Genomic DNA, 13,307 nt, shown 5'->3' with positions numbered 1-13,307 from the left:
ATATGACGTCATCAAAGACATTATCAAAAAAAAGAAAACAACGTCAGGGGATATCATACTCAGGAACTCTCATGTAAAGTTTCATAAAGATCGGTCCAGTAGTTTTCTCCGAATCGCTCTACACAGACACACAGACACACAGACACACATACACCACGACCCTCGTTTCGATTCCCCATCTATGTTAAAACATTTAGTCAAAACTTGACTAAATAAAACAGGGCTACAACTAGGGGGTCTTGGAACCCCCAACTTTAATGTAGACCCCCTCAGTCAAATGTTAGAGCGTCCAAAGACCAGGAGGTTCATATTCTAACTTTCATAAGGCACATGCATTCCTTTCCGACACAGGATCTTTGGAGCGCTCATTTCAATGTAATGCTGACTTTCAGGAGAACTCTGAGCCCTAAACAAAAACGTTATTGTCATGTCAGTTAGATTAACTATAAATTTGCATGGGTACAGATCTGGCAGAACATTTTTTTTAAGAACAGTACCAACATATGTAGTGCATCATAGGACTTTCAGGTCTGACACAGGACATCCCCCCCCACCCCCCCCCCCCCCCCCCATGTGGATTTCTAGTCTGTTATTCCAGCTTCCAGTGTATATATAACGCAGAGATACACACACACAACCCCACACAACCCCCCCCCCCCCCCCCTCCCGTTTTGGGGTGGCCTGTAACAAGGGTTCACATGATTCTTTTGTTACTGTTTTCAGACTCACCAACCTCCGCCATACATTGCTGTGCTTGTAGCTTCAGTCGGACCAAAGTTTTCCAGTTAATACAGTTTATATTGCTATTCCAATGCTGTAAAAAAAAATATATATATAAAAAAAAAATGATGTGAACCAGTTGATTGGCTAATGGCGATGCGCTTAAATCTGTGAGTGCGCTAACTTTTCCACAGAGCGTATTCTTATGCCCTTTGCCAAAGCGAGACTGTACTCTCATCCTCAGAATTAATTAATGACGTGTAGCTTATATTCTCCACTTTACCAAAAAATAACCATAAATTTCCTGCGGCTCAAAGCAGGTGTTTTTTTTCTGAGAGATCGCAGGCGCCTGTGCCACAGTGAATCCCACTGATCTAAAAATAGAAGCGGCTGTGTCTCTTCCACAATGGTCTCTTCTCGTTTTGACTTGCAAAGATTCTTCTCATATGCCGTGTTAGTGGCATGTAGCTTAATAACCACATTACCAAATGATGAGTTAGTATAAAATTCCCAGCGGCAAACACAAAACACCAGCTAGACCAGCATTTGGAAGTCGACTCTGTTATAGTAGACTACACTGAAATACGACTGCATCAGTTCAGTAAATGAATGGTTTCCAAATTATTATTTCAAGGCAACAACAATCGGAATCGAAAACGTGTAGGGTTAAGAACGTTCTTACCATGTATAAAACATGCAGACGAGCAATTTTTGTTTTTAAAATGAGACTGCAGTGCAGTGGTTCGATTGCCCTAGCCGCCTAGCAGACGACATAAACCCCGCAGCAAATTAACATGTTGGGCGAATGTGAACAAACAAACGATGGGGATATAATACGTGTAGAGTTCAGAGCATTCTTACCGTTCATATATAGTACCAGACTCCCCGATGAGTGAAGATACAACACGAGAAACATACCACATTTACTTTGAAAATGTGCTAACCGTGGCCTTGGAGTCAGTTCAAGGGGCAACACTCTGCACAGTCAATCTGTCGAAGCTCGATGAAGGTTTCGAATCGCAAATAACTGAGAGCACAGTCCTTTCTCTGAGTTTAAATGAGGTCTGTATGAAAGATCATCACTTTTTAGCTTTAACGCTACTCTGGAATTTACCAACAGAAATTAAAACAAGAGTTTGCGTGTGACGAAAGCACGACACACTTGAGACAGCCCACACAAAAGTAGATCTGACACAAACCTGACCACACAGTTACGCCTATCCAAATGCGCGTAGCAAAATTTGCGTTTTGAATCTTCTTTTTTCTCTGGCGGTACTGACAATATCGTTATTGAAACAATCCCAGTGCACTAAGGGATTTATAGAGCAAATCTCGAAAATAATTATTGAACTCAGCGCTATGCGCTTCGTTCAATAATGAATTTTCTCGATTTGCTCTATAAATCCCTTAGTGCACTGGGATGTCTCAATAACTTAAATAATAATAATAATATGAGAATTTATAACGCGCACATATCTTACCACAAGGCGACTCAAGGCGATCCGATACTGTTTTCTGTTTACCAGTCATAATTATTAATCATAACAACAGTCTTGTGTTTTTTCTTTATTTTACAAACACGGCAAAAAAAATAGCACACTGTAATATAATACATGTACTGTTAACTTTCTGAATTACAAACTCGAAACCAAGATGGAGAGATACAAAAAAAAGGTTAATGTACATAACTGGCATTGTTGTTATTCAAAACATGACAAACAAAGAAATGAAATAACATTCAGCAAGAGCATTTAAATTTAAAGTGCTGTTGACACATTTGTGTTTGCCTGGTAAATGTTATTGCTTGCATGTGTTGTTGGGTAATCTTGAATCCCCTCATATTCCAAGGTTGTGCTACTTTACTATTGCTCGGAGGGCAGCACTTTTATGGTGTTCAGAATTATTTGACCAACCAAATTACCAGTTTAATTATCCTATGTGTGAATGCATTTGATTATTCCAAGAGTGCTTCTTTCATAATTTCTAGAAAGATTATATGGATTGGTGTGCAATTTTCTGGCTTCAGTTGAAATATCAAAGAAAAAAAGTATTTTGTGATTGTTGACAACTTATTTTCTTGCTTTTGTTGCATGCGTGTCTTTGTGATACTATAGTTTTGTTTGTGATGTATACTTATAGACAACGCAATATTTTGTCAAAAATGCAAACTGCAGCCTAGTTTGACTGCTGTGCAAAATGAGTTGTATATTATCCTATTTATTATGAAGCTGTAAATTTCAGTGTGAGAGTCTTTTCTGCTTCGAGTGTTTGTCTAAACAAAGTTTTATCTGTTGGAGGCAGGTTTGGAAGTCGAACTGCACATTTCTTGTCTTATCCAGGAAACTTTATTTGTCAGTGTATTACTGGTTCAAATTTTTAAAAGTCACGAAATATTCAGTGTGATAATTACATATTTACTTCTTTTTTTTCTTTTCATTTTTTTCCCTGGCCAAGGACAGTAAAACATCCTTATCTCTTTCCACTGTCATGGCTGCTACATAAACCTGTAGCGGGGAAACGCTAGAAACAGTTTTTTCTTGTTTTTTCTTTTTAACTGAATTTTTCTCAAAGACCTCACGCTGATACCACAGTACTTATCTGAGTGTGTTGTTAATAAAACTTCATCCTTTTTGGGGGCAGAATTCATTCCAGTTTGATTGGCAGTTTGAGCTTCTTGTACTGACGTGTTTGTAAGAAATGTGTACTGGATTTCTCCCCATATACTCTACAAAGGGTGCTGTATGCCATGAAATACCACCGTGTTTATTTATTATTAACGGGTTAATTACATGCGTGTTTTAGTTTTAATAGATTTGGATGTTGTCGCTGCGTGTAAGAGATCTAAAACTGACAGTGTAGTCTTAGTTGTGAGTTATACTCTGTGACTTGGGTTTGTGAGTTAAATTCCATACATTTTTTCATACTTGTGATGTGCATTGTTAAGAGGAGTCATTTCATTCAGCTAGTATAGAGACTTAGCAACTCTAATTTTTCACATTATTCCTGTTCAGTCATTGTTTATTTGTCTTGTTTGTTGTTTTTCCTCAAATGAATAAAAGATAGAAACAATATAAAATAAATGCTTCACTTGCAAATTTGTCTGAACTTGATTTGGGTACCGGGTGCTTATGATTTTGTTTAATTTGAACATTCTTGAAATATTATTTTGCCAAGATTACATTATCATAGTGTGCCACACTGTAACAAAAACATCAGATTGTTGAAGATAACGTAAAGAAGGTGATGACAATGTTAAGTTTGTAAATGTCACCGTGGTGTGACTATAAATAGTGCAGTGCCAGCGACCTGGGAGGGGGGTGGTGGTGGTGGTATAATGGAGGGGTGGGGGCGGGGGGGGGGGGGGGGGGCGGGTCTGGAAGCACAGTAGAGCACTGCACTGGGGTCACAAGTTCGAATTCAGTCCAGGGCAGAGTCGACATGGTTACTTTGTGTAATGATTCAGATGGTTTCCATGTCCCACCCCTGGTTCACTGCCGTGGCACATACTATATAGGACCTTGCATGGTCATTCTGCCTGGTCACATTTAGGCTATGAGATTACCTCGTTTGAAACGTCATTGCCGATTGGTACACATAATCACTCACACACTAGGGTAGCACAACTCTTGTCGCTGCTACTGCAGCTTTTCACTGGAAAGAAGTGATCCGAATGTCCAAGCAACCCGACGATAAAGAATGAAATAAAATGACATGCATCCCAAGACGAACTAGCAAACCTCCAACACACTTTTGTAACAAAGCTGGCTGTTTATCATTATACACCTTGTCTGAAGTATAGCTCTGTGAGGATGCCCCAGCTAAAGTCTGCTGTGTGGAGCAGGGTGCAGTAAGGCGTGACGCACAAGATGGGCAGCCTCAGCAGCGCAGCCCCAGTGAAGCGTGACGCCCGCCCCACCGTGACCGTAGTTGTGAATCACCTGTAATCACGACCAGCTAGATCAGCTTTCGGAGATCATGAGAGACCTATACTTCGAAAATAACTTTGTCGGGTTTTCATGGGTTGTGAAAGAGTGAATACCCTTGCTTTTAGGTGGGCAAAGATTTTCTCGAGCCAGTCACAAGCGAGTGTTGTGTCGGAATCACGTGGATTTGTTTGTCCCACTAAAAGCAAGGGTATTCACTCTTTCACAACCCGTACAAACCCAACACAGTTATTTCCGAACATCGTCTATTATTGCCAGGGGCGGACGAGGGGGGGGGGGGGGGGGTTCTGGGGTTTCCGGACCCCCCCCCCCCCCAGCCAAAAAATAAAAATATTTTTGTGTTTTTTGGGGGGGTTGTTGTTGTTGGGGATTTCTGATCCCAAACTGACCAAACACAAATCAAAACAAAACAAGTCGCGTAAGGCGAAAATACAACATTTAGTCAAGCTCAGTCGAACTCACAGAATGAAACTGAATGCATTGCATTTTTTCCGCAAGACCGTACACTCGTAGCATCGTCTGTCCACCGCTCGTGGCAAAGGCAGTGAAATTAACAATCCAGAAAAGCGCGGGAGCGGTTGCGCTGAGGAGGATATCTCGCTTTTCTATATCTGTATTCTTTTTAACTCTCTGAACGTGTTTTTAATCCAAACATATCATATCTATATGTTTTTGGAATCAGGAATGGACAAGGAATAAGATGAAATTGTTTTTAAATCGATTTCGGAAATTTAATTTTAATCATAATTTTTATATTTTTAATTTTCAGAGCTTGTTTTTAATACGAATATAACATATGTATATGTTTTTGGAATCAGAAAATGATGAAGAATACGATAAACGTAAATGTGGATCGTTTTATAAAAAAAAATTTAATTACAATTTTCAGATTTTTAATGACCAAAGTCATTATTTAATTTTTAAGCCTCCAAGCTGAAATGCAATACCAAAGTCCGGCCTTTGTCGAAGATTGCTTGGCCAAAATTTCAATCAATTTTATTGAAAAATGAGGGTGTGACAGTGCCGCCTCAACTTTTACAAAATGCCGGATATGACGTCATCAAAGACATTTATCGAAAAAATGAAAAAAACGTCTGGGGATATCATACCCAGGAACTCTCATGAAAAATTTCATGAAGATCGGTCCAGTAGTTTACTCTGAATCGCTCTACACACACACACACACAGACACACACACACACACACACATACATACACCACGACCCTCGTCTCGATTCCCCCCCTCTATGTTGAAACATTTAGTCAAAACTTGACTAAATGTAAAAAGAGGGCTGCCTGAAACTGGTAATGATCATCCTCAGAATGCACCAGATTGCACCATTTTGCATCCTTTTTTTCAAAATTTTCTGGGGGGGCATGCCCCCGGACCCCCCTAGCAAGCTAGGCGCTTCGCGCCGTCGGCTCGGCGCTTCGCGCCTTCACACCCATATCTTCACAATATACTTTTGGAAACCCCCCCCCCCCCCCCCCCATCAAATGAACTGATCCGCCCCTGATTGCTAATCCCCACAAGGATCTGCCCAGGCTTTTTCACAGGGATATGATCATCCTCTGTAATCAGCATTGTTCTCATACAATTCTGCACATACATACACAATCATATTTGTAGGTAATACAGGGGGGGGGGTGGGGGGGGGGGATCGAAGAACCATAAACTTGAAAAACCTGAACTATTGTCAGCTGAAGGGTAAATACATTTGTAAGAAATAACAAAACAAACATGATACTCACTGGAAGAGAATTTGTCTTGGTTTTGACAATCTCGGTTTCTAGTCTCACACTTGTTCTGCCTGGCCTCAGCCCCGCCCACTCTGACACCTTTTCGCCGCCCTGTCAAGCAACATTGCGATAGAAACATGTATGAGGATGAATCACTCACAATAGTACTGGCAAACACTCTACATGTTTTTGCTGTTGTTGTTAACTGGATGTTGTTTGTTTGTTTTCTTGTCTCTCTGTTTGAATATTTGGTTGTTTTTCTGTTGTTGTGTAGGCCTGTTCTAATAGCTGAATAAACAACTGCACACAGGCGGGGATGTAGCTCAGTCGGTAGCGCGCTGGATTTGTATCCAGTTGGCCGCTGTCAGCGTGAGTTCGTCCCCACGTTCGGCGAGAGATTTATTTCTCAGAGTTAACTTTGTGTGCAGACTCTCCTCGGTGTCCGAACACCCCCGTGTGTACACGCAAGCACAAGACCAAGTGCGCACGAAAAAGATCCTGTAATCCATGTCAGAGTTCGGTGGGTTATAGAAACACGAAAATACCCAGCATGCTTCCTCCGAAAGCGGCGTATGGCTGAAGAAGATAGAGAGCGTGTCACAAATCTACAAGCACTGAAAACGCATTCATACTATAAGACAGGTCCGAGACATTGAAGACTCCCGAATTCAGTGTTCGAGAGCGATATGGATTAGTAGATACAAAAAAAAACAACCAAAAAACAAGTGAGACAAAAAATGTAAAACAAGTCGCGTAAGGCGAAAATACAACATTTAGTCAAGTAGCTGTCGAACTCACAGAATGAAACTGAACGCAATGCAACGCAGCAAGACCGTATACTCGTAGCATCGCCAGTCCACCGCGCACGGCAAAGGCAGTGAAATTGACAAGAAGAGCGGGGTAGTACTTGCGCTGAGAAGGATAGCACGCTTTTCTGTACCTCTCTTTGTTTTAACTTTCTGAGCGTGTTTTTAATCCAAACATATCATATCTATATGTTTTTGGAATCAGGAACCGACAAGGAATCAGATGAAAGTGTTTTTAAATTGATTTGGACAATTTAATTTTGATAATAATTTTTATATATTTAATTTTCAGAGCTTGTTTTTAATCCAAATATAACATATTTATATGTTTTTGGAATCAGCAAATAATGGAAAATAAGATGAACGTAAACTTGGATCGTTTTAGAAACAAATAATTTTTTCACAATTTTCAGATTTTTAATGACCAAAGTCATCAATTAATTTTTAAGCCACCAAGCTGAAATGCAATACCGAAGTCCGGCCTTCGTCGAAGATTGCTTGGCCAAAATTTCAATCAATTTGATTGAAAAATGAGGGCGTGACAGTGCCGCCTCAACTTTTACAAAAAGCCGGATATGACGTCATCAAAGGTATTTATCAAAAAAAGGAAAAAAACGTTCGGGGATATCAATCCCAGGAACTCTCATGTCAAATTTCATAAAGATCGGTCCAGTAGTTTGGTCTGAATCGCTCTACACACACGCACACACACACACACACACACACACACACACACACGCACATATACCACAACCCTCGTTTCGATTCCCCCTCGATGTTAAAACATTTAGTCAAAACTTGACTAAATGTAAAACAAGTCGCGTAAGGCGAAAATACAATATTTAGTCAAGTAGCTGTCGAACTCACAGAATGAAACTGAACGCAATGCCATTTTACTCGTAGCATCGTCAGGCCACCGCTCATGGCAAAGGCAGTGAAATTGACAAGAAGAGCGGGGTAGTAGTTGCGCTAAGAAGGATAGCACGCTTTTCTGTACCTCTCTTTGTTTTAACTTTCTGAGCGTGTTTTTAATCCAAACATATCATATCTATATGTTTTTGGAATCAGGAACCGACAAGGAATAAGATGAAAGTGTTTTTAAATTGATTTGGACAATTTAATTTTGATAATAATTTTTATATATTTAATTTTCAGAGCTTGTTTTTAATCCGAATATAACATATTTATATGTTTTTGGAATCAGCAAATGATGGAGAATAAGATAAACGTAAATTTGGATCGTTTTATAATTTTTTTTTTTTTTTTACAATTTTCCGATTTTTAATGACCAAAGTCATTAATTAATTTTTAAGTCACCAAGCTGAAATGCAATACCGAACCCCGGGCTTCGTCGAAGATTACTTGACCAAAATTTGAACCAATTTGGTTGAAAAATGAGGGCGTGACAGTGCCGCCTCAACTTTCACGAAAAGCCGGATATGACGTCATCAAAGACATTTATCAAAAAAATGAAAAAAACGTTCGGGGATTTCATACCCAGGAACTCTCATGTCAAATTTCATAAAGATCGGTCCAGTAGTTTAGTCTGAATCGCTCTACACACACACACACACACACGCACGCACGCACATACACCACGACCCTCGTTTCGATTCCCCCTCGATGTTAAAATATTTAGTCAAAACTTGACTAAATATAAAAACAAGTGAGACAAAAAATGTAATGACCAGAGGAGTCACTATACGTTTGTTGGAATTTCTCTCAACCTTTGAGGTTTTTTATTTGTTGTTGCTACTGTTGCTGTTGTTGTGTATTACTTCATTCGTTTGTGTGCAGTTGTTTGTTTGTTCGTTCATGGGCTGAAACTCCCACGGCTTTTACGTGTATGACCGTTTTTACCCCGCCATTTAGGCAGCCATACGCCGCTTTCGGAGGAAGCATGCTGGGTATTTTCGTGTTTCTATAACCCACCGAACTCTGACATGGATTACAGGATCTTTTTCGTGCGCACTTGGTCTTGTGCTTGCGTGTACACACGGGGGTGTTCGGACACCGAGGAGAGTCTGCACACAAAGTTAATGTCGATAAAGATGAAACAAAAGACGATATGGTCCCCTTGGACCAACAAAAAAGCTGGTCTGTCAACAAGCCACCAAACATCTTATATTGTTGCGATTTCAACCAATCAGACCCCACGGTTTGTTCCCACCGGCCGACTGGGTGGCACCCTCTTTCGCTTCGCCTGTACCTCAGCCCGGGTGTCTGTGGTGTGTGTAGGTGTGTTCTGGCGTCTATATGTGTAGGTGTGTTCTGGCGTCTATGATGTGTAGGTGTGTTCTGGCGTCTAAATGTGTAGGTGTGTTCTGGCATCTATATGTGTAGGTGTGTTCTGGCGTCTATATGTGTAGGTGTGTTCGGGCGTCTATATGTGTAGGTGTGTTCTGGCGTTTATATGTGTAGGTGTGTTCTGGCGTCTATATGTGTAGGTGTGTTCTGGCGTCTATATGTGTAGGTGTGTTCTGGCGTCTATATGTGTAGGTGTGTTCTGGCGTCTATATGTGTAGATGTGTTCTGGCGTCTATATGTGTAGGTGTGTTCTGGCGTCTATCTGTGGTGTAGGTGTGTTCTGGCGTCTAAATGTGTAGGTGTGTTCTGGCGTCTATATGTGTAGGTGTGTTCGGGCGTCTATATGTGTAGGTGTGTTCGGGCGTCTATATGTGTAGGTGTGTTCTGGCGTCTATATGTGTAGGTGTGTTCTGGCGTCTATATGTGTAGGTGTGTTCTGGCGTCTATATGTGTAGGTGTGTTCTGGCGTCTATATGTGTAGGTGTGTTCTGGCGTCTATATGTGTAGGTGTGTTCGGGCGTCTATATGTGTAGGTGTGTTCTGGCGTCTATATGTGTAGGTGTGTTCTGGCGTCTATATGTGTAGGTGTGTTCTGGCATCTATATGTGTGTGTTCTGGCGTCTATATGTGTAGGTGTGTTCTGGCGTCTATATGTGTAGGTGTGTTCTGGCGTCTATATGCATGTGTCGTGCCATATATTCACGGAATTGACGTATTCGCAGAATCGGCACAAAAACTTAACGGACTGGCTGCCAAGTTCACGAAATGGGCAAGTTGTAGAAGCCTTTACGCATGTTCGGCAAAACGCTGCCGATTTCGAGAAATGGGCAGCGTTTTGTCGATTACCTAAAATTTCGGAAATTCCGTGACACATTCATATTATAGAGAGCGTGTCTCTACACAACATCAAGAGCCTGAGGACAGTACTGCAATGGATCCCCTCCCACTGTGGTGTACAAGGAAACGAAGAGGTGGACAGGATGGCAAAGCTGGGTGCAGAAGATGAGCAAGAGAATTTAACAACCCTGTGAGCCTGACAGAGATGAAGACCATCATTAAGTCTCTGCACAGGACGCCCCAGCCACAGGACAGCTACCACCTGCTATCCAGACCACAGCAGGTGGTCATCTTCCGCCTGAGAACGGGACACAACAGACTTAACCAGCATCTCCACGGGAAGCTGCATGTTGTGCCCTCCCCCATGTGTTCTTGTGGAGAAGCAGAGCAGGACACGGCCCACATCCTACGAGACTGCAGGAACCACCAGGTGCTGAGAGAGGAAATCGAGTCCCTGCACAACTCGAGGTGGTGAATGGGTTTGAGCTTTCATGTGAAACGTGGATTGTCAAAGTAAAAGCCAATCAGGCTGATTGTTTGATGTGTGGAACCATCGTGGCTTTGGATTTGTGTTTCCGAGGACAACGATTTTAAGCATTCACTCTCAAAGACCCAATCAATGTTGATAAATACCGCGGCGACTCATTGTCAATTTGCAACTTATCTCTGTAATCGTAAAACCCACAACTAAAAGTCGCAATAAATACAAGAAAAGAAATATGCTCAACACTTACTGAATTCACAGGTATGATCGCAGCTCTGTACATTTTCAGACTGGAAGAAAAGCGTCAACAAGCTACGTTTGACAGTCACATACAAGTTTGACGTGTTATCTCGTGCTACTGTGACGATGCTTTGTGGCCCGGAGATGGATTCAAAAAATTCGTCTCCCTGTGGGTTATTGTGCATTTTGTTGCACAACCAAAATGATGACAAAAACGATGTTTGGTAGCTTGTTGTCAGACCAGCACTTTGTTGTTGGTCCTCGGGGAGCATATCGCCTTTTGTCTCATATTTATTAACCGCGGCCTTCGGCCTTGGTCGATAAAGATGAAACAAAAGACGATATGGTCCCCTTGGACCAACAAAAAAGCTGGTCTGTCAACAAGCCACCAAACATCTTATAATTATTGTCATCATTTTCACGAGTTTTCATTCACAAGCACCTGGGAAATAAATCTCATGTTCCCCGGGGAATAAATCCCCGGTTACCATAGTTGCAGGAAGACCTATTACATGGATAATCAAAAGCAAATCCAATAGAAACGCTCGAGGATTCTTCGGCTCTTTTCATTGGCGTTTCCCCAGACCTAAACAGACGACAAGACACTGCTTTGCAAAGTTCCAAAAACCAACTGGCAAACTGGCAAAAGTAAACAAAAAACCAAAACTACTTCAATAAATTCGTCACAAACAAATGAAACCTACTGATATGTTATGTCTTCTTACAAAGTCATGGAGTGCGTGTATCTGTGAAGTTCAAGTAAAACGACACCTGACACACACATTTTGACCCGTGCACAAGACGTTGTATCGATAAACGAAGCACAAGTAAGAAACAATAATAAAAGCAAAGAAAATAGCAACACGATATGCAAACATCTAACAAAGCCGAGCAAGCAGAATGACAGGTCTAGTGAAAAACAAAGAGGTACCGAGTCGGAAACAAGATCGCGATTCTTTCCTTCGCTGCACGACGCAAATCTTCTGTGACCTTTGACCAAACGTAGCTTCCACATTCGATCACCGTGCTCAGCTTAATATTTACAACAGAAAGCCGAGGGGGTGGAATACCGAGATGAACCTACAGAAATGTGCATCCTCAAACCTGACATATTCATCCCAACTCATTTAATGAACTCAAAAACACAGAAAGTTGCTTTCACACGCCATCTTTGATTGCCAGTGGTTATCAAACCGGGACCCGTGTGGTTATCAGCACGGGACCCGTGTTTCAAAGCATGGCTCCCTGGGTTGATTGTGCACTTGTTTTCTCACAACCAAAATGATGACAAAAACGATGTTTGATGGTTTGTTGACAGACCAGCTTTTGTGTCGGTCCTCGGGGAGCATATCGCCTTTTGTCTCATATTTATCAACCGCGGCCTTCGGCCTTGGTCGATAAAGATGAAACAAAAGACGATATGGTCCCCTTGGACCAACAAAAAAGCTGGTCTGTCAACAAGCCACCAAACATCTTATAATATCGACCACTCAGATCTCGCGACTGCGTACCACCCATCAGTTTGGGTTGCACCCACTTCGACTTCGTGTACCTCAGCCCTGCACGGCTTCATGTCCACCGACAGACACTGACCTTGAGGATGGGGAAGAGAGAAGTGGCCCTGCTCCACATTTCCTCACTGTCTGCTGCGTCCACCTCTTCCTTCGCGTTCCCTCTCTGTGCCGTCCCTCCCACCACCACGATGTCGCCCCTGAAACAACACGCAGATCTTATTTTTCCCTCATCTGCCTTGTGCACAGAGTTAACCCCCCGCCCCCCTCTCACAGCAATGTTGCCCCTGCAAGAACACGCAGCTCTTAATTATCTATCATCTGCTTTCTGCTCAGTGACGGCCAAAGTGAAAGAGTAAGAGAAAAGGCTCTCAGATCGCTTCCAAAGTAATACTATGAGATTCTATTACAAATAATGGTACCGCGCAGGAGGACCGCTTTCACTCTGCAAAGGCAAGCGTTTTAAGAGCATAATGAAATGTAATAAAATAGGCAAAGAAAGAGCACTTTTTTGAGAGAGTTGTTTGGGTTACTTCCCCCTGAATTAATTCCCTTGTTTTTATACGTGGTTCGGTTACTAGGCTGCCGCGTCATAGATGTTATAGGAGGAAACTTACTTCGATGTTTCAAAGCATTTCAATAAAGGGAAAGGATTACAATCAAGATGGAGTCAATTACTATTGTTTTTGATATATATAAACGATATTGTCTTAAATGT

The 13,307-nt window shown here is 41.7% G+C and overlaps 1 protein-coding gene and 1 long non-coding RNA gene across 2 annotated transcripts in view; one reads left to right on the top strand and one right to left on the bottom strand.

Annotated features, from left to right (window-relative positions):
• The window catches only part of LOC138967394 (uncharacterized), a 67,837-nt gene extending 59,687 nt beyond the window's left edge, over positions 1–8,150 (top strand). The window contains exon 2 of the long non-coding RNA XR_011455939.1: positions 7,818–8,150. This is a non-coding gene — a long non-coding RNA (uncharacterized lncRNA). The remainder of the gene's footprint in view (positions 1–7,817) is intronic.
• The window catches only part of LOC138967393 (D-aspartate oxidase-like), a 33,659-nt gene continuing 24,438 nt past the window's right edge, over positions 4,087–13,307 (bottom strand). The window contains exons 8-10 of the mRNA XM_070339937.1: positions 12,672–12,789; positions 6,417–6,515; positions 4,087–4,658 (exon numbers count right to left, since the gene is read on the bottom strand). Coding sequence (XP_070196038.1) covers positions 4,539–4,658; positions 6,417–6,515; positions 12,672–12,789 — 337 coding nt within the window. The 3' untranslated portion in view covers positions 4,087–4,538. The remainder of the gene's footprint in view (positions 4,659–6,416; positions 6,516–12,671; positions 12,790–13,307) is intronic.

This window comes from Littorina saxatilis, linkage group LG5, assembly GCF_037325665.1.
Source record: "Littorina saxatilis isolate snail1 linkage group LG5, US_GU_Lsax_2.0, whole genome shotgun sequence".
In the NCBI taxonomy this organism is placed as follows: Eukaryota; Metazoa; Mollusca; class Gastropoda; order Littorinimorpha; family Littorinidae; genus Littorina; species Littorina saxatilis.
This window is presented reverse-complemented; position numbering and strand designations above follow the sequence as displayed.